This window comes from Melozone crissalis, unplaced genomic scaffold (assembly GCF_028551555.1).
Source record: "Melozone crissalis strain CALT ecotype California unplaced genomic scaffold, PUWL_Pcris_2 ptg000036l_1, whole genome shotgun sequence".
Lineage (NCBI taxonomy): Eukaryota > Metazoa > Chordata > Aves > Passeriformes > Passerellidae > Melozone > Melozone crissalis.
In genome coordinates, this window is record NW_026535814.1 from 20,148,066 (window position 1) to 20,167,436 (window position 19,371).

A 19,371-nucleotide genomic window follows, 5' to 3' on the forward strand; every position below is an offset into this window, starting at 1 on the left:
AACGTGATCAGAGGGATGGAGCAGCTCTGCTGAGAGAATTGGGACTGTTCAGCCTGAGAAGAGGCAGCTTTGGGGTGACCCAATTGCAGCCTTCCAGAGGGCAAGGTTAGATGGGATATTGGAAAGAAATTCTTGTCTGTGAGGTTGCTGAGGCCCTGGTACAGGCTGCTCAGATCAGCTGTGGCTGCATCACCCCTGGAAGTGTTCACGGCCAGGCTGGACAGGGCTTGGAGTGACCTGGGATAGTGGAAGGTGTCCCTGCCCATGGCAGAAGGGTGGAGCGAGACAATGTTCAAGGTCTTCTCCAAAACCATCCTGGGATTCTCAGATTTATGTCATCAGGTATTACTGCTGTTGACAGCTACACCTGCAATAGTGCCAAGACACAAAGACCAGTATTCCAAAGGCCAGGCACCAGGATGGGTCAGACAGCAATTCCAAGAAATGCTCTGTCAGTGTCACAGTTAAGGGATTCCTGTGAAGCCCAGGGGGTTATCCCTGTGACCCCAGCTCCACTGCCCCTCTGCAGGATAAGTTGCCTGGCACAAATGATGAACACTGAGAAGGTCCCTCAGCTCTGTCCCTCTCCTGGCTCCTGTAAGGGGAGTTTGCCCACTCAAGCATTAAGGATACCCCTGATTTCCAGAGTTCTTCCAGCAGGGCTGTGTCCAGGGGAGTTCAGATCTGTGGTTCCACAGGTGCAAGAGTGAGCCAGAAGTACGGACAAAAAGAAATCACACAGAACACAGTTATTTTTACATTCAGAACAGAGCCTTTTTACATGGGAACCTTTATTCTCACCGAGATCTGTACATTCAAGTCGCACATGCTTTTGTTGTCTTTGACGGAGCTGGAACACTGGATCACAACAGCCTGGGCTGGTCTGCTAGAACCAGCCTGGTCTGGTCTGTTAGTTTTAGAGTTTATGCCTCAAAAGTAGACAGGAATTTTGTGACTATTTCCTTCAACTTTGCTTCTGTCTGGTCAGAGATCTTCCCTTCGGTCCTGTGGGAAGAGTTCAGTTAAATTCTGACACAGCAATCAAAACAGGGTCAACCCCAAGACAAACACAGAAGCTTTACAACAAACCTCCCTGTTTCTAACAAATTCAGTAGATAAATGAACACACTTGTTTGGTACATGAAACCATCCCACTAACAGAGTATCCCTTCTCCTGAAAGAGCCAGTCCTGTTTAATTCACAAATTCTTTCAGAACAGCCATATGAATTCCAACAAGGCCTAAACCTACAGAGCTGGTCCCCAGAGACAGAAAGCCTATGATTGTCTTCATGACAAAAAAAGCCAGGACCAATTTCCAGGCTAGGACTATGGAAACACTCAATCCCCAATAGTTCACTCAGGAGCACTTAATCCACAGCACTCCAACAGCTCAAAGCTGTCCACAATATGAATCAATCAAGATTTCAGGAACAGGTTAGAGGAGACACATTGCAAGAAGGCTCATTTTATGCATCAGCTGCTTTTCCTAAGAGCTGCAGCTGAGGATGGCAGATGGTAGGAAGGCTGATTTAACCCCCAGTTTTGATACAGCCAGCTGAACGCCCGATGTTCTAGGACACATTACACTAACAGGTCAGTGACCATTATCTGCACTACAGACATCAATACCCTTGGGATAAATCAAGGTAAACCACCGTACCTGATTGTGGAGAGGAGGTCCTGGTGCTGGCTCAGTACATGAGCCAGGAAAGCACTCTCAAATTTTGTGATCTTGCTGGGCTCCAGCTTGTCCAAGTGACCTCTTACACCAGCATAGATGACTGCCACCTGCTCCTCAATAGCCATGGGAACTGCAGGAAAAAACAGCACTCACACCACTGGAACTCTTCCACCAGGACATATCAGACTACAGAATCCTTGGAACGCCAAGTTCACACGGACAGCTCAGTGCAAGCAAATCTGCATGCACCATGAGCACAGAACAGACACAAATGCTACCCAAGCCCAGTGCAGGCAGCCCTGCCAAGCCCAGGGCACTCACTCACCGTACTGGCCCTGCTTGAGCAGCTCTGTCAGGCGCACGCCGCGGTTCAGCAGCTGCTGCGTGGCTGCGTCCAGGTCGGAGCCGAACTGGGCGAAGGCGGCGACCTCCCGGTACTGAGCCAGCTCCAGCTTCATGGTACCAGCCACCTGCAGGGCACAGTCACAGCCACTGACACCACCGCTAACTGTGCCCACGAGTCAGCTGTTAACTGAACAGCGAACGTTAGCTGGCAGCTGACAGGTGCTACAAGTCAGCTCTGCCTTGCACTCCATAAAAGTCAATATACAAACCGACAAATGATTATAAACATTACGAAAATCCCACACTTTACCATAAGCACACTATCTCTCTGTGGAAACAGCAACTGTTGATATACATCTCTCTAATTCTAGGTAATTTAGTCTGGACTAAAAGCCTGCAGTTAAGAGAGCATTCTCTGTTTTGTAAGTGATCAATACCCAGTTCAAAACATCAAAACTGAATCCTGCATCTTTATGCAGACATTGCTTCCCTTTCTCCCATGCATTTCTCAGCAGGCAATGGAAGCATTAAAGAGCTATCTAAAGTTTGCTCTTTTATAATTGTGTAACACTGATAGATGCAAAGCTTTAATCCTTCTCTGTTCACACCTACACACCACTCATCTCTAGCACGAGGAGGAACAGCCATTTCCCAATTACCTGCTTCATAGCTCTGGTCTGAGCAGCAGAACCAACACGGGACACAGACAGACCAACGTTGATGGCTGGACGAATACCTTTGTAGAACAACTCAGTTTCCAAGAAGATCTGCAGGACAGAATTGTAGTATCATTATCTTGTTCAGAAGCCTGGAGGCCTCCTCAGAGACCAGCCACTAAGCTCCACGGAGATGCTGGGCTGTGAGGAAGCCCTACCTGTCCATCGGTGATGGAGATGACATTGGTTGGAATGTAAGCAGACACGTCCCCAGCCTGAGTCTCGATGACGGGCAAGGCGGTCAGGGAGCCGCCCCCGAAGGAGTCGTTCATTTTGGCTGCCCTCTCCAGCAGCCGGGAGTGCAGGTAGAACACATCGCCCGGGTAGGCCTCGCGGCCAGGGGGGCGGCGCAGCAGCAGAGACATCTGACGGTAGGCAACGGCCTGCGTGGAGCAGAGACAGCCTTCAGAGCTCTGCACCCCACTCAACATTTCACTGTTCTAAACCTGAGGTGTTCTTACGGCTACAAACACCAAAGCCACAGCACAAGGCCCAAAACCAAAGTTTCTGACCTGTTTGGACAAGTCATCATAGATGATGAGTGCGTGCTTCCCGTTGTCTCTGAAGTATTCCCCCATGGAGCAGCCCGAATAGGGAGCCAGGTACTGCAGGGGGGCCGCATCGGATGCTGTGGCAGACACCACAATAGTGTACTTCATGGCATCTGGAAAGGATTGGAGACACCTCTGAGTGCCCTGTGTCATCATGCCCAAAATCAGCAAACACAACAAGCACGTGAAGGAGCAGCGCCGAAGCACATCCAGGCAGTGTCACTGTTGCTACAGGAAAGCCCAGCACACCAGATGTAGCTAAACACACCTGCTAGCAAAACTGACTCAGGAAGTCTCAAGGACAATTTTGTGGCAGCTAACATCTAACACTCAGAGACTTCTTCCCCATTTAAAACAAAGCTTAAGACGAAGACAATTTTTTCTTCTTAAAAAAACTCATACTGAAAGTCCATAGTTTCCTAGCTGCTGCAAGACAGTACAACTCTCTGTGACAGTCTCAAACAAATTACTGTCCTTAACATGTGGGTTCTTCCATGACAGCTGCCAGGACCACCAGGAATGAGGTCAAAGTGCCTGATCTCCTGCAAGCTCTGTTAAATGTGGAGCCTTGGTCACAGAAATCACTGATTCTGAAGAGATGCTATTATTTAATGCCTTGTGTTTGGGCAGTAAAAGCTCTTCACTGCATTTCCAGCTGCCACTCACACTGACTGCCACATGGAACACGTGGGACAAATGCCAAGTCAATGACAATTTGAAGGCCACAGTTTGTCACCAGGCCTGCCTGACTGCCAAGATGAAGCTTTCAACTCTGCTGAAAAAAACTAAATCCACAGGGTGACTTTTCCAGAAGGAATTCAGCAGTTTGGGGACCTCAAAATAGTATTCCTAACTGTGATACAGCAAAAATGATGTTTTTTCCCCTAAACAGGTATAGAGATTTCTTGTTCATAAAATTAAGTAATTCACTCATGTAATATGAATTCTGTCTACACCTGCAGCCAGGAGAGGTCAGAGTATTACAATGAGAACAGGATGTCATTAGGTGCCATCTCCCAAAATCCATACCTGCACCAGGCTCAACCATCTCCCAAAATCCATACCTGCATCAGTGAGCCTCTTTACCAGCTGAGCAACAGTGGATCTCTTCTGGCCAATTGCAACATAGATACAGTACAGCTTCTTCTTCTCATCCGTGCCATCGTTGAATCGTTTCTGGTTGATTATGGTGTCAATTGCAATTGAAGTTTTCCTGTGCAACAGAGAGGCTGGTGAGTTAAGCTGCCCAAGGTTCTCCCAGCCCTTACTCAATCCTATGTCCAGCTCCGCTGTACCTGTGTCTCTGTTTAAGGAACATTTTAGGCTCGAGCACTACACTTACCCAGTCTGTCTGTCACCAATGATCAGCTCACGCTGGCCACGGCCAATGGGCACCAAGCTGTCCACAGCCTTAATCCCAGTCTGCATGGGCTCACGCACAGAGATCCTGGGAATGATCCCAGGGGCCTTCAAGCCAACTCTCCTACGTGTCTTAGATGCAATAGCACCCTAAAAGAGAGAAAAAACTGCTGAGGTCTGTATCACACAGATAACAGCAGAGGTACTTAGCACCCAGCTACACTTACCTTCCCATCAATTGGATTGCCCAGGGCATCCACAACACGGCCCAGCAGCTCCTCCCCCACGGGAACATCCACAATGGCACCGGTCCGCTTCACAACATCCCCCTCCTTGATCAGTCTGTCGTTACCAAACACGACAACACCGACGTTGTCAGGCTCCAAATTCAAGGACATGCCCTGGGACAGAGATCACACCACTCTGAGAAAATCCATACTGACATGCATAAAAACTTTCATATTGACATGATCATTTCACAAATCCTACATGATCTACCTCAACCTTGTGACAATGTTCTGCTTCTATGTACAAGTGTCTATTTCCTTCCACATTGTCTAGAGAACCTGCCTAAGTTTTCAACCTACCAGGTAGTTATACCCCAGCAGCCTAGCACTCAAATTGTTTCTCTAAAAAGAACAGACAGGGTAAGCAAGGTTCAAGTACGTTACTCCCTTGCCTAGCAGCCAGACAAGAGAAAAGGACTGGCTTCTTCTCTGCTCAAGGTGAAATGGGCCATTAAAAATGCTCAGAGAGCTGTTACAGTATTCTTGAAACAGGTTTTAACCCTAACTCAATGATAGGACTCAACAAACCAGCAAGTTGCATAATGTATTGAAGCAGGGAGATCATTATTGAACAGCAAACACAAAAGACACCCTGAAACCAAAGAAAAAATCCAGTGCCAATCTAGTCCTTTTACTTTCTAAATGAAGACAAAGACAGCTCAAATGTTCAAATGCTGGCTGAGAATCAGATGCTGATACTGAAAGCAGTGTTATAAATTTAAAAAAAAAAAAAAAAAAATCACCAGTTACTACATATTAAAGTTGCAATGAAGCTAATGCAATGTTCATAGTGGTGCCTCCAAGCATATTCTCAAGTTCTCCTTAAAAAGCTGTCTTTTTAATATCTCTGTGCTGAAGAGACACTGTGCTAAGTGGCAGCTTACCTTCAGCCCAGAGGAGAACTCAACCATCTCCTCTGCCTGCACATTCCTCAGGCCGTACACGCGGGCAATGCCGTCACCGATGGAGAGCACGCGGCCCGTCTCCTCCAGCTCGGCCGAGGTGTCGGCTCCCAGGATGCGCTCCTCCAGGATGGAGGACACCTCGGCAGTACCTGGGGAGATGTTTGAAATCAATTAGCATCTTAGGGTACAATAAGCAATCAGCAAGCTTCCTTCGAATTCACAATGTGCCCTATTCTCCCACATCTAGTTAGCAACACCTTTACTAGGCTAAGATAAATACCAGTCTCTGTATTGCAAATAAAAGCAGCTTCAACTCATCATCACCAGCCAGCTTCAACCAAAACAGGCCTGGTAGTTATCCACTTTCCTGATTACATCCTATGCTCTTGCTCCCTAGAAAGCAATTTGATTAATTAATCAGCCCAAGCCCAGGCAGAACAGGCCTGCTGGCAGAGCAGCTACTTAGCCTTGGATACATCAGAACACCCTGCCAAATGATTTGTGATCCAAGATCCACACATATGTAATTAATTTCATTATGTTTCAGGAGCAAGTCGTTTGATGTTAAGATATAAAAACATATTCTCCATACTTCAGTTTGACTTCCAACAGCTTATTTCCTCAGCTAAGAAACAGTAAGTAAAACTGCAAAATTTATTTATTAGTAATGTCCTTAATCACCTTAAACCACTTTAAAAAAATTTGCATAAAGCACTGCCAAACACATGCCACACAGTGCAGCTGTCCTCTCTAAACACCAGACTGCTAGCAGCAAAATAAAGTTGTGCTCAAGGACACAAGGTCAAACCCAGGCAGGCCTGGGGAAGTCATCCAGTCCTTCATTCTGTTGCAGGCAACTCCAATCTGGGGCTATTTTTTTTTTCAAATAATTTTCAAATAATGCTGCAGGTGAAGCAGGTACTCTATGTAAGCCAGCTGACACACAGCCGCTCCCTGCTCTGGGGGCATTCTCAAGGTATTAAAGTGCAGTTTGCTGGATGCAATGGCTCAGCGTTTAAATGTCCCGAAGTGTTGTCAACTAATACTCATCATATTCAAATTCCTTTTTTGTCTGACAGACCAAATTCTTAAACCACACTCAAGACCTTCCTCAGACTCACCAGTTTTCTGAAAGCATGCTTTGGAGGCATGGAGGTTTCTTGTAGCAACAAATGCTGCGCCGAGGGTGTTTCTGGAAACCTAAAATAAGCCATTGTTTCAGTAAGGTTCCTTTAATCGTGCAAAAAAAACGCTGAGAGATTAACACATCTTTGATCTTTGAGCTGCTTACGTGCATTAAAGCTTTGAACTAAGCTCCACAGCACCCCATTCACAGCTATGGAACCAATTCCAGCACCACTAAGAAAGGACAAATAATGAAGGAGATTGCTCCAAATCCCTCGCTGCATTTTTCTGCAGTGCACTGATGTCACCATCAATCGCTGCAGCAGCTCCCAAAGAGAAACCTCCTCATACTTGTCATTTCTGTGCTGAACACGAGAACCTCGGGGCATAAAGAAATCACTGCATCAGTCAGTGCTCTGCAGAGAGAGAAGGTTGTGTCTCCTAACACAAATCTGACTGCAGTGATTTCGGTATTGTTAAGACACATATGGAAAAAAAAACCCACAAAGCACTACAACAGAAATACCTCACAATCACAATTACTTTGGAAAAGAGCTCTGAGGTCAACGTATGCCCAAGCACCACCTTGCCAACTAGAACATGGCACTAAGTGCATTATATCCTTAAGCACCACTGAGCTGGTATCTCCATCATCCTCTGGGCAGCCCCTTGCAATGTCTAATCACCCTCCCTGAGAAAAAGCTCTTCTCATGGCCGACTTTGAACACTAAAGATGGAAAAAAAAAATGTGATAATGAATGCATTATATCATGCTTTTGCATTTTAAGCAATGCTCCCAATGCAAAAGCATGCAGCAACGGTGATGCCATTTATTAACCTGCGCCCTGAGCAGGCCTCTTCCCCGTTCATATTCATTGGAAATACTGGTTCCTCACGGCTCTTCCCACCCTCCGTTTCCTCACAAACATTGAGGGCATGAGAGAGAGATAAACCCCTCACCCCCACAACCTTGACCTTGCCCTGACAGCTTTAAACCACTACCCCGAGCCCGTGCAGGGACACCCTGTTCCTCAGCGGGATCTGTCCCACAGCGCTGACAGCAGACCCCGTGCTTCCCTCTCCAAACTCCGAAGTCACCCCCTCACACCCTCAATGTCACAGCGGCCCCCAAGATGGCGGCGGCGCCGCGTCCCCCCGGCCCCGCCGGCTCCGGGGCGGGCATGGCGCTCACCAGGCCGGCCTGCCGCGGCAGGGAGCGGGCGAGGGCGGCGGCCACGCGGGCGGAGAGCATCGCGGCGGCGGCGGGTCCCGGGGGAGGCTGAGGCTGGCGGACGCTGACGGCTGCCGGCCGCGCGCTCTGCACACAAAATGGCCGCGGCGCTTCACGCCCCTTTTGGCGCCGAGGCCGCGCCCAGGGGGCGGGGAGCGCCAGGGAACTGCTTCCCGTGCCCCTGGTTTGGATGCGTGGGTGTATATCTACCTGTCTGTCCGTTTATACACGAATATGTACAATGGGCAATAAAAATAATAGAAATAATTTTTAAAAACAAAATAGAACACTAAATGAGGCTTTTAGAAAAAAAAACCGCTGCAGGATGTGTCCTTGAAATGGCCCTGAGCGGGCGGAAGGGGCGGGGAGTGAGGGGCGACCGGAGATGGGACAAGGGCAGGGACACGGGAAGGAATAGGGACAAGGGCAGGCACGCGAGAAGGAAAACGGACCGGAACAGAGGCGGGGACACGGGTAGTGACAAGGACAGGAGCACGGAAAGGGACATAGATAAGGGTAGGGACACGGGCACGGAAGAGAACGGGGATAAAGACAGGAGCAGGGACAGTTACAGAATCAGGGACAGAAGTGTTACCCCGCGGGCTCGTTCCCCGGTGTGCAGCACCATTTCACATACCGAGGCGAGGTATTTTTGTCTTTTTCTAGTTGGCAGAAAGCAGGTAGCTGGATGTCGAGGTTATCCATCATCAAAACGTTACTCTGTTTATACATTTCAACAACCAAAGGCGTCAGCATTCATTGCTTACAAGTTAGATAACTTCTCGGTTAGTTAGTACCATTCTATTAACTACCACTTCAATTAATTACCACTCTTACCCTTCTTTCCTAGTTAAACCTCTCACTTTTCAATTTAGTTAGTCTGTTTTGAGTTGGTGGTCAATGAGATGCTGGCCACAATCTCCCGCTGCCAGAATTACTCTTCTCCCAGGTACTGACTGCTCAGTCCTGCTGACTTCAATCCTCGTGGCTCTCATCCAAACTGCCATTCCTCTTGTAATCATCTTGATTTCCTTAAAAAAGCGAAGCTCACAATATGCAGCTGCTTAATCATAGCTGTCCTGATACAGCTACTGATAAATCTTGAGGGGTGCAAAGCTGGTGGGGCTCAGTATCGGGCAGGAAAACGGATGGGGCAGTGACAATGCTGTCTGCAAAAATTTGATTCCTTACCTATTGTGCAATAAGCCTGTGATTAGACACACCAGAGAAACATTGATTATTTATTGCAGGGTTGTGCAAGACTGCATGCTTAGTGGTATTCTAGAACAATCAAAATGCTTAACAATTTATACATTTTAGAATACAAAGGAACTAGTGTTCACCGGCTATGTTACATAATTCTCTTATTAATTAGTATTGGTTAATGATTCTACTGTTTTTCATGCCCAGTCTTTCTCTTCTTTTGGGTCGGTGGGTTTCTTGGATCAGTTGTCACAGATTCCCCCTGTCAGAATTACTGTTTACCCAGTCAGAGCTGGTTTCAGCACAGGTGCTGGGTTCACTTCATTAGTTTCTTTCTCATCTTGGAAGTTCAAGCAGATGTCCTTGTGGCCTGTAAACTCTGCATTCTCTGTGCCTGCTATCAGTGTTACATCCTTTCTTCTTGTTAATCTCCCTCTAGGTCTGAGATCATTGAAGTGTATCAAGCTTGACAAGGCAATTCCACCAACAAGTAATTTGTTTTCTCTAACACATGGACATTACTCAGAGCTTGCTTGTTAGCTGCTATCTGTTTCATGGATTAAATCTGGTTGGCCTGAGTATAGAAGCCCAGAAGATTAGAGGTTGTGTGCCTCAAACACCAATAGCTGGATAATTGTAGAGCCAACCACAGATTGTTGGTAACAAGAATCAAGGTTTGTTGGTAAAAACACAGCTGTGAGGAACAATAGCATGTGGCTGGAAAATGGGCCATTCAGAGATTGGGCAGCATTTTTCTGGGAGAAACATCCTTGTTCTAGTTCCTGGAGACAAACACAGCACAGCCCAGCAATGAAGCCTAGAAGCAGTCTAGGACTGTACAGGGAATTAAGACCACCAGAGACCCTTGAAGCCCTCCAATTCATTATCAGAAAGAAATGAAGAATGAACCGCAGATTATAAATTTGCATAGAAAGTGAGAAAGTAACCTCCAGGGCAGGGAAAGTCATCTGTTAAAGGTGCCCCCACCAAGACCTTATGTACAGGCACACCAGGACCCTAGACACTCCACCAGCCAGATCAACACTGGAGCCAAGCCTGGTGACCTCTTTCTTCCTCTCTGCCCCTCTTTTATCCTTTCTTCCCTTTCACCCTACCCCTTTATCCAAAACCCGCTGCCCTGGGCTTATATGAAGAGGTCAGAGACCAACATTAATTTCCATGCCAAGTGTGTAATTTAACTTGGAAAGCTTTTGTGAACACTCTGAATTTTTTCATTCCTTTTGACCATGAGCACCTTTGAATCTTGGATGCTCCATTCCCCTAAAGGGTTGGACACCACACCAAGCCCAGTCCAACTTGGGCCAGAACACTTCCAAGGCTGGGGCATCCACAGCTTCTCTGGGCACCCTGTGCCAGGGCCTGCCCACCCACACAGTCAGGAATTCCTTCCCAATATCCCATCTATCCCTGCCTTGTCCCCAGGGGCTGTGCAGCTCTCCTGGAGCCCCTGCAGGCCCTGGCAGGGGCTCTGAGGTGTCCCTGGAGCTTCTCTGGTGCAGCTGAGCAGCCCCAGCTGTGCCAGGCTGGCTCCAGAGCAGAGGGGCTCCAGCCCTGGCAGCAGCTCCGTGGCCTCCTCTGCACTGGCTGCAGCAGCTCCAGCTCCTTGTGCTGCTGGAGCCAGGGCTGGGGCAGCTCTGCAGGTGGGCTCTCACCTGAGCCCAGGGGCAGAATCTTCCCCCACACCCCTCAGTCTGCAGCTGGGGATGATTTTATGTCTCACATGTGAGACAGGATTTGGTCTGCAGTGAGGAAGTGCTGAAACTCAGGCACAGTGTGATCGGTCCCTCTAGTAATCCAGAGAGGTTGGTAAAGCCACAGATTCCAGTGGATTCCCCTTCTAGGAATTGAAAAGGTTGAGTGAAAAATCCTCAGCTACTTTGGCATGTGTTGTACTAAATGTGATTCTTCACCAATTCTTTCCATGCTGATTATTTCAGAAATCACTTAAATTTCTGTAAAACTGCCTGGAAGAAAAACAAAACAAAACAAAACAAAACAAAACAAAAAAAAACCCACACCCACATGGATGTTAAGAACTAACACCACCACTCACCCTGGCCTTAACACCCCCAGGGCTTCACACCCCTTTTTAAGAAGACAATTTTCTGATTATCCCATCTAAACCTACCCTGGCCCAGCCTGAGGCCGCTCCCTCTGCTCCTGTCCCTGTTCCCTGGAGCACAGCCCGACCCCCCCGGCTGTCCCCTCCTGTCAGGAGCTGTGCAGAGCCACAAGGGCCCCCCTGAGCCTCCTTTGCTCCAGGCTCAGCCCCTGCCCAGCTCCCTCAGCCTCTCCTGGGGCTCAGCCCCTTCCCAGCTCCGTTCCCTGCCCTGGACACGCTCCAACCCCTCGGTGTCTCTCTTGTGCTGAGGGCCCAGAGCTGTCCCCAGCACTGGAGGTGCCTCAGCAGTGCCAGCACAGGGACGGGCACTGCCCCGGTGTTAAAAACGAGAGCAAGCTCCTGGTACTAGAGTGATTTTAGCATTTATTATAATAAAAAGAAAGGCCTAAAGCAGGGGGCCCGCGGGCTGAACGGGAGCGCTCCCGTCGGGGGTGCTGCAGCCCCGGTGCTGGGGCTGCTCAGCAGCGATGGCCTCGATGTCCCAGATGGGGCGGCACAGGTTCACTGGGTCAGAAGCCCCTTTTTAGCCTTTTTTTTTTTTTTTTTTTGCCCCTTAATATTGGTTTCTGTTTGGATCCTTCACTTGCATGAACGTTTAAGGGGCTTAATTGACCCATTACAGTTCTGTCCAGGCTGGCTCGTTTCGCCTGGGGGCTGGTGCACTTTACTTAGGTGTAATATGGTACGCTGAGTACCGTATTTCCCATAACTAAACCCCTTTTACCATAACCAAACTAACAGTACATGCTTAACACTCCATCAACTATTTTACAACAGTTTCTACCCTATTTTTAACCCTGGGGCTGTGTCACATCCTGGCTGGTACAGCCCAGGGGCCATTACCCACACGGGCACCGTGGGCTCATGTCCAGCCGCACCCCCAGACATCTTTCTGCTGTACTTAGCGATGCCTTCCTCCTGCATCCCTTCTGTTTAATTTTTCTGTTGCTGAGGTTCGTTTGGCGTTTTTTTTAACATCTTCCCTTAACGGACAGACGGCGTTTAACGCTCCTATTAACTGTTAAAACACGTTTCCATCGCTATTTCCCCCCGCTCCGCGGTAAGCCGCGGCGGCGCCGCCCCTCAGCCGCCCACTCCCGACAGGCTCCGGGCAGGATGGCGGCGGCGGGAGAACCGGGTGGCGATTCCTTCCAGGAGAAGCTCACACGGGTAACGGGGGCCGGCAGGGCTCGCTTTCTCTTTTCTCCACAGTTCTCCGCGCACACACACACACAGTTCGTGCTTTTTGCGCCTTATGCTGCGGTGGTTTTCTCCATCGCTGCTTGTGTGCGCGTACAGCAGCAGGATGAGGGACGAGAAAAAATACACTTAAAATTACACGGCTGCGTCCATTCTCCGTCAGATTTATTAGGGAGGCTTATGCAAGAGTTTATGTTCGTTACATGCTGTAGAACTTCCCTGTTCTTCAGTTATTACTGGTCATAATCTAAGCTTTCCAATCTAATTAGGTTGAATCTTAGGGAAAATTTTTTCATTCAAAGAGTTGTCCAGGCCTGGCAGAGCTGCCCAGGGCAGTGGTGCAGTCCCCATTCCTGTAGGGATTTAAAAGCTGTGTGGATGTGTCACCTGGGGACGTGGGTCATTGTTGGGCTGGGCAGTGCTGGGGGAATGGATGATCCTGGAGGGCTTTTCCAGCCCAAACAATTCCATGGTTCCTCGATCACAGCCCTACCTTAGAGCACTATGTTGATCTTTTATTTCTGGCCTTGTTTTTGATGGTACAACTGCTTTGCAGGGCTTGTGGCTTCACTTTATGGTGACTCCTGTTCTCCTGCAGAGAGACTGCTCCTAGTGATGGCTCAGGCACTTTTATCCCACACACTTTAACACAGTGTTCACCATTTTTCCAAACACCTATTTAACATCTATTGGGTTGTTACTGTGTCTGTAGCCAAGAGGTCACGTGAATAAAAAGGTAAAACTTTATCACATGGAGATAAGCAGGTATTCCAAGAAATGAGGGAGATTAAAAAGGATATAATATAGTCTTCTAGACCACAGAGGGTGTTTAAAGGAGAGGGAAAGGAATTTGTCTCCCCTTTTCTCACCCATGCCTCCTGGACTGATATAGGAGTTGCTCTTCAGGAATGCAGAGTTTGCAGTGGTTTACATTCTTCACGTCTATCAGCTATTTTCTGTCATTTCACATGATTGCTTGCTCTTTTGTCTCCCTTCTCTGGCAGGTTACTTCATGGTTAAAGAAAATATATGGGGCTGAGCGTGTTCTGGAATATGAGGTGAATGAAAGGACAGTGGATTATTTGCATGAAATTATGGAGAGCGATGAAGAGAGAGACAAGTATGTTATGCTGTGGACAGAGGACATGAAGGACAGGACAAGCAAATATAAAGCAGAAGGTGAGTTTGAAGCTCCATTTCTCAGTTCCACCTGAGTCAGGCTGTTCTGAGTGGTCCTGAAGATTGTATTTGTTGGAAACTTTGGAATATATATAAATATATGTAATTGAAACAGACTCAGCTTTTTTTTAATGCGGTTTTCATTACAACTTACAGCGACATAAGATGACTCAAGGACAATTTTATAAGCCATCTTGAGCAGGCCATAAATGTGGACAAGCAGGTTAATTGCTAAAACCTCCTAGTCTGCTGGGCTGGATAGCACAGCATGGAAATATTGCCTGGATAGAGAGGGAAGTATCCCTGCAGCTCATTCAAGAGTCTGAGCTGGTGCTAAGCCACTGTTAAGGAAAGCCCTGGGGGAGCCTGAAACAACATTGAGATGATTACGTTGTGCTGAAGCTGCCTAGAGTGACTATTTCTTAATTTGTTTGGGTTTTTTTGAGCAAGTGAGTGGTTCAGGGGACCATAGTGTGTTTTTAAAATACATAATAAAGGACTGTCACTTCATAGGCTTTTCTCAGGAAGGAATTTTGCTTTTCTGTGCAAAGGCTGGCATGGTACACGTGAAGATGTTTTTGTTCTATCAAGTGCCTTGCCACCAAACAAAAAATGATGGAGACAGACTTCCTGGATTTGCCATGAACAAGGCTCAGCCTTGTGGGCTTTGTGGGGAGGTGACCTGCATGTGCTCATTGCTGTAGCACAAGGGTGAGCTCTTGTTTGTCAGACAGACTGATCAGGGACGGAGTGGAGCAGTGCTTTCTCCCTTTATACACTGAATTTGTTTGACAAATGGAGATATGGCAGCAGTTTTGTATGTTTAATCCTGTTTTAAAAGTGTCTTTTTCCTCCAACAACAGGCAGGTAGCTAAGTTCCCAGTGTGGGATTGGGTTCTAGCTTTGAAGTGTTCCATAAAAGAGCAGTAATGTTAAAAAAATCACTGCTTTGTTTCGTGTATATTTTCCAGCTCACTACTGTCATGATATTCTTGAAGAAAGCCTGGGATATTTGGAAGACAATATGTCCAAAGAGGACGACGATGACCTCCCTGACGTGGTACAAAATGCAGCAGAACTCAACATGGAGGACACGTCTCTTACCAGGTAATTCTTCACACTCTGCATTCGTGGTGAGGGTCTGTGCTGTTTTCCTCTGCTTTTCCACATTGGCAGCTCCAAACTCGGCACTAGGAATCTTCTTTGTCAGGCTTATTTTTCACCCCTTGGGCAGCTTTGGAGTGCATGGGAACTGAGCACAAAGTGCTAGCACCCTCCTGCCAACCACCAAAACAAGCAACATGTGATAGGAGGAGGAGAGGGGTGAAAATCCAAAACTGTACTTGGAAAAAACCCCACCCATCTGTAATAGATATATATTTCATAGGTCTTGTTTAGGCTTCATTTACGCACTTGGAATTAATTTCTCCCTCTTACAGAGACCCTTGTGGTCCTTTTCAGCACAGTGGAGGGAGGTGGCAATAATGTCATTTAGGGAGGGAGGAATTTTTCTTTTGGCAAGCAGAGGTGCACCTGTGCTCCAAGGTCTTGGGTGTACTATGTGAGGATGGATAAGGAGTGAAGACTACATTTGAATTTCCTAGCTCTAGGTTACCCCAGCACAGGAATCTCTGAAGCCTGAGAGGGGCCTGGGATGGAGTTAAATCCCTCCTTTTTCCCCTGCTTTTGTGGTCAGTGGCTGCAGGCTGCTGCCAGTTGGACTGTTGTGCCAGGTATCCCAGGCTACAGCAGCGTTCACACTGCTTAGGCAAGGACTGGGGGACTGTGACTGCTCTTCCAGCCTCAGCTCCTCATCCTTGTCTGTCTCATCTGGCCTCAGTTCATGCAAGGAGATTCCCTCTGCCATGGAGAAATGGCATCTGTTAGTCTGGTCTCCTTGGGCCTCTCTCCCTAGCATGGCTTTGGCCCGTGGCACTGCAACACTTGCAGCAGAGAAGGGGTAAAGTCTACTTTGAAACCAATTTTTATGTGATATTTAGGATCTTGGCACTTGCATCTCTCTTCCTGAGCTGGAGGGGGAAGAGCTTTGGGCCGCTTGGGAAGAGGAGGGTACTCAGATGCTGCCGGGCACATCTTGTGACCATGCATTTTCAGGGACTGAATACAGTTTCTCTCAAAGGCAGTGAGGCAAGCCGGGAGTGGAGCACGTGGTGGTTTTATTCACCAGAGTGCCAGTTGTGTTCACTTGCTCACTTACTCAGGTAGCTGGGCTGTTTTCCCTTCCACGTGGAAATCTGTGTTAGTTATGGAAAGCAAATTCCCTTGGTATATCTTACTTAAATTTACTCCTGCCATAACATCAAGAGGAAACTAAGTCATTCATTTAAGGTGTGGAGAAAAGAATAACAACAACTCTGACTTTTAGAAAATCTGACTCCTGAGCATTCCCACTGATTTTCTCTTCACCAGCTTGTACAGTGCCATCCATGACATGACCTTGGAACTGTGTGAAACAAAATCAAAAAACGAAGAAATGGAACAGAAATTGAGGACCCTCACAAAAAAACTAACTTCAGCACTGATGATGGAGAAGCAGTTAGAGAAGTGAGTAATGAACGAAGAAGAGGGCAAGATTAAAGTAATACTGGTGATTTCTATCTTGGGCAATGTTGGTTATGGTAACTAACAAGGAAAACTGAATTTTTAGGGGTTTGACACATCTCCAATTCAAAGTATTTGGAAGTATCTATCAAAACCCATGTGTTATGGATACTTTCAGTAGTCAAAAGAGATCTGGCAAAGCATCAAACCAATTATTTTAAAGCAAAAGTGATCTACAAGCTGTTTTCAGATACAAGTTTCCATCTTCCACCAGTTACTTTTGTCTAAGGCTGAAGACAAATCTGATTTTCTTAGCACATTTAGCATGGCCTCTGTAGTCAGACTAAGGGAGGCAAAACAAAAACCATTCTCAGGTAAGAAGTTCTCTTAACCAGTGTGTAGAAGACGTAATAATAGTGATAACTCAAAAAAGAATCAGTGTCAAGTCATTCTCTGGAGGATGTATCTGAAGAGGTCTGCAAAGCGCAGCACAATCAACCCCAGCCTTGGTGGGAGCTGGCCCAGATGCTCTCCACAGCTCCCTTCCAGTCTAATTATTTCTAGAATGGTTTTTTTTTGTCTTTTAAAGTGGCAATTGGCCTTGTAAACGACATTCCCGTGTGCTTTCTGCAGGTTTGCCTCCTCTTGATCTGAGGTTTAGCTCGTGTAACAGGTCTCTAAGTGAGTTAGGGAATTATGCACGAGATTATTACCCTTTGCTTTTAGGCATATGGCTTTCTTCTTTGCCTCTATTTTCCCTGGTCTGTGGCGTTCTGGAGGTAACACTGTATAGGTTTCCATTGGAAAGTCTCACAGGGAAATGCAGGGTTTTCTCAGTTTTCTTCTTTCATGTGTTTGTTGTATTGCAGAGTTTAGCTTGAGCATAGGTAAGTAACAGTATTTGTGTACTGATACATCTTTGAATGTAACAGCTTTTTCTTTCTGTGTTATTTTTTAAGGGAAATTGAAAACCTGAAGAAATCTCAGGGAATACAACAGACCAAAGAAGTGACTCAATCCATGAACCTGAAGTTCCTGGAAGACAAATCTAAGGATATGAAAATAAGGATCTGTGGTGCTGAGGTAGGTGGAAGGAGTTTTCTTACATGACACTGTGGTAGGATGACACAGCCGTGGTTGGTTGAGCCCAAATTTGTAGTTACAGAGATATTCCATAAGCTTCCTGAACTCCAGTACTGGGGACTCTTGAGCTAACAGGACAACATGTGAATACAGTTCAGTTGTCCCTGCTGATCTCTCCTCAGTGCACCCTGTGATCAGTACAGTGCTGTCTCCTCATTCCCTGAGAAACTCTGGCAGGTTGCTTTATGGCTAAAGTGAAGCCATACCTGATACCTTGACAAGCACGGGATGGAAAGTGTTGTGTTACAATTGACATTTTCCTGAGAAACCTTTCTTCAGCCTTGCCGTGTGCCCTTCTCCCAGTGCTTTTCTGGAAAAACTTGTTATTCTTAATACAAATTTTAGCACCACCTCATTTTGTACACCAGCTATCACTGTGGCTCCAGTAGCGCACGTTTCTGCCATGGACAACCTGTGTTCTTCCCTGCCTGCTTAAACAGAAGGAAGTGGTGAAATCTTTCTCCTTGTTGCATTTTGTGCTCTCTCCTGTTTGCAGGATGAGCTTTTTACCAGGGAGTTGGACCAATCCCTGACACATGGGGCACTGGTGAAATCATCTGAGGTAGGTTTTTGGATACAGGAGGGATGTTGCTACAGTGGGACAGGCCAGGCTTGCTTGTTGGGTGCTTTCAGGAATAGTAGTTTGCTCTTTGGCTGCCTGAGCAAATCTTAATGGCCAAAGGAAGCACAAATAAAAATCCTGTAGGTGGATTCCCATGAACTGGGCTCTTTTGGGTGGGTTTGTCTCTCCTAGAGGCATCTACTGGAGAATTTCCACAGAATAAATTGCCTGGCGCTGAAAACAGATCTGCCTCCTTTATTTCTGATCTGTGTTATAAACAGAGTGGATATTCTGTGGACTATGTCCACAGAATTATTACAGTTTCTTGATAGAATGACCCATGTGATTCTTGCTTTGTGTGAAGCAAATCTCTTCCAAACACTGAAAAAAAAGGAGATAAGGTCAAAAGAAACCCAAATTCAGAATCACTGTGTGGGGTTTTTTTGTTTTGTGGTTTGTTTGGGTTTTTTTGTTTGTTTGTTTGGTTGGTTTTTTTTCTGTGTCTTTAAACATAACATTTTTCAGCTTTATTGTAAGCCTAGTGGAACATCTTAAAAAAAAAGCACATTTCTTGAGTTTGTAACTACAGATTTTACATCTTTGTCCTCTGCACTCAATACATCTTCATATTTTTTGCTGTTATTGTAGTGGGAACTCAGTCTTTCTCCTGATTACTTTTGCTGCCTTTTCCTTTATGTTTTCGAGTGGAGCAGTGAAAACAGATTTCCTGGTTTCTCTGTTGTGCTTCTCACCAACCAGCACTGGGTGGCAGTGCTCACATTGCCCAGTGTTACACGAGGGTACTGACCAGGACTAATTTTTGTTGGAATTTTGCATCCAAAAAGCCACAGGCAAATTTTCTGGGATTGTCATCTTCTAGAGCCCAAGCATAAGGTACAGTTTGACTCCTTGACATTTATAGAACTGCTTTGCCAGGACATCAGTGAAATGGGCAGCACAAATGGCTTTATCTTTTTTATTTAACTTTGATTATTTGAAAAGAGTTTGGGATTGTGGAAGGTACTCAGTTTGCAGTCCCAAAAAGAAATTACTCCCATTTGATAAGCATATGGGAGAGTCTTTTTGCTGCTGCATGTGCAAAACTTTGGTTTTCCATGTGTTTTATAGAGGATGAAATCTCTCAAATTCTGAAATGTTGTAGGTGACTGTGGATCTAT

At 46.6% G+C, this 19,371-nt stretch overlaps 2 protein-coding genes across 2 annotated transcripts; one reads left to right on the forward strand and one right to left on the reverse strand.

Moving 5' to 3' along the window:
- Positions 1-734: 734 nt before the first annotated feature.
- ATP5F1A (ATP synthase F1 subunit alpha) lies at positions 735-8,272 on the reverse strand. Its single transcript, XM_054283524.1, has 12 exons — positions 8,163-8,272; positions 6,967-7,045; positions 5,825-5,994; positions 4,881-5,054; positions 4,637-4,803; positions 4,359-4,507; positions 3,256-3,407; positions 2,902-3,126; positions 2,687-2,794; positions 2,008-2,152; positions 1,662-1,812; positions 735-1,005 (listed from the first exon to the last, which is right to left on the reverse strand). The coding sequence occupies exons 1-12, from the start codon at positions 8,220-8,222 to the stop codon at positions 924-926; spliced, it is 1,662 nt and encodes a 553-aa protein (XP_054139499.1). The 5' UTR covers positions 8,223-8,272; the 3' UTR covers positions 735-923.
- Positions 8,273-12,644: 4,372 nt separating this feature from the next.
- HAUS1 (HAUS augmin like complex subunit 1) lies at positions 12,645-18,600 on the forward strand. Its single transcript, XM_054283375.1, has 6 exons — positions 12,645-12,717; positions 13,752-13,926; positions 14,898-15,033; positions 16,357-16,491; positions 17,448-17,571; positions 18,128-18,600. Exons 1-6 carry the CDS (start codon positions 12,664-12,666, stop codon positions 18,302-18,304), a joined length of 801 nt encoding a protein of 266 aa, XP_054139350.1. The 5' UTR covers positions 12,645-12,663; the 3' UTR covers positions 18,305-18,600.
- Positions 18,601-19,371: the final 771 nt, after the last annotated feature.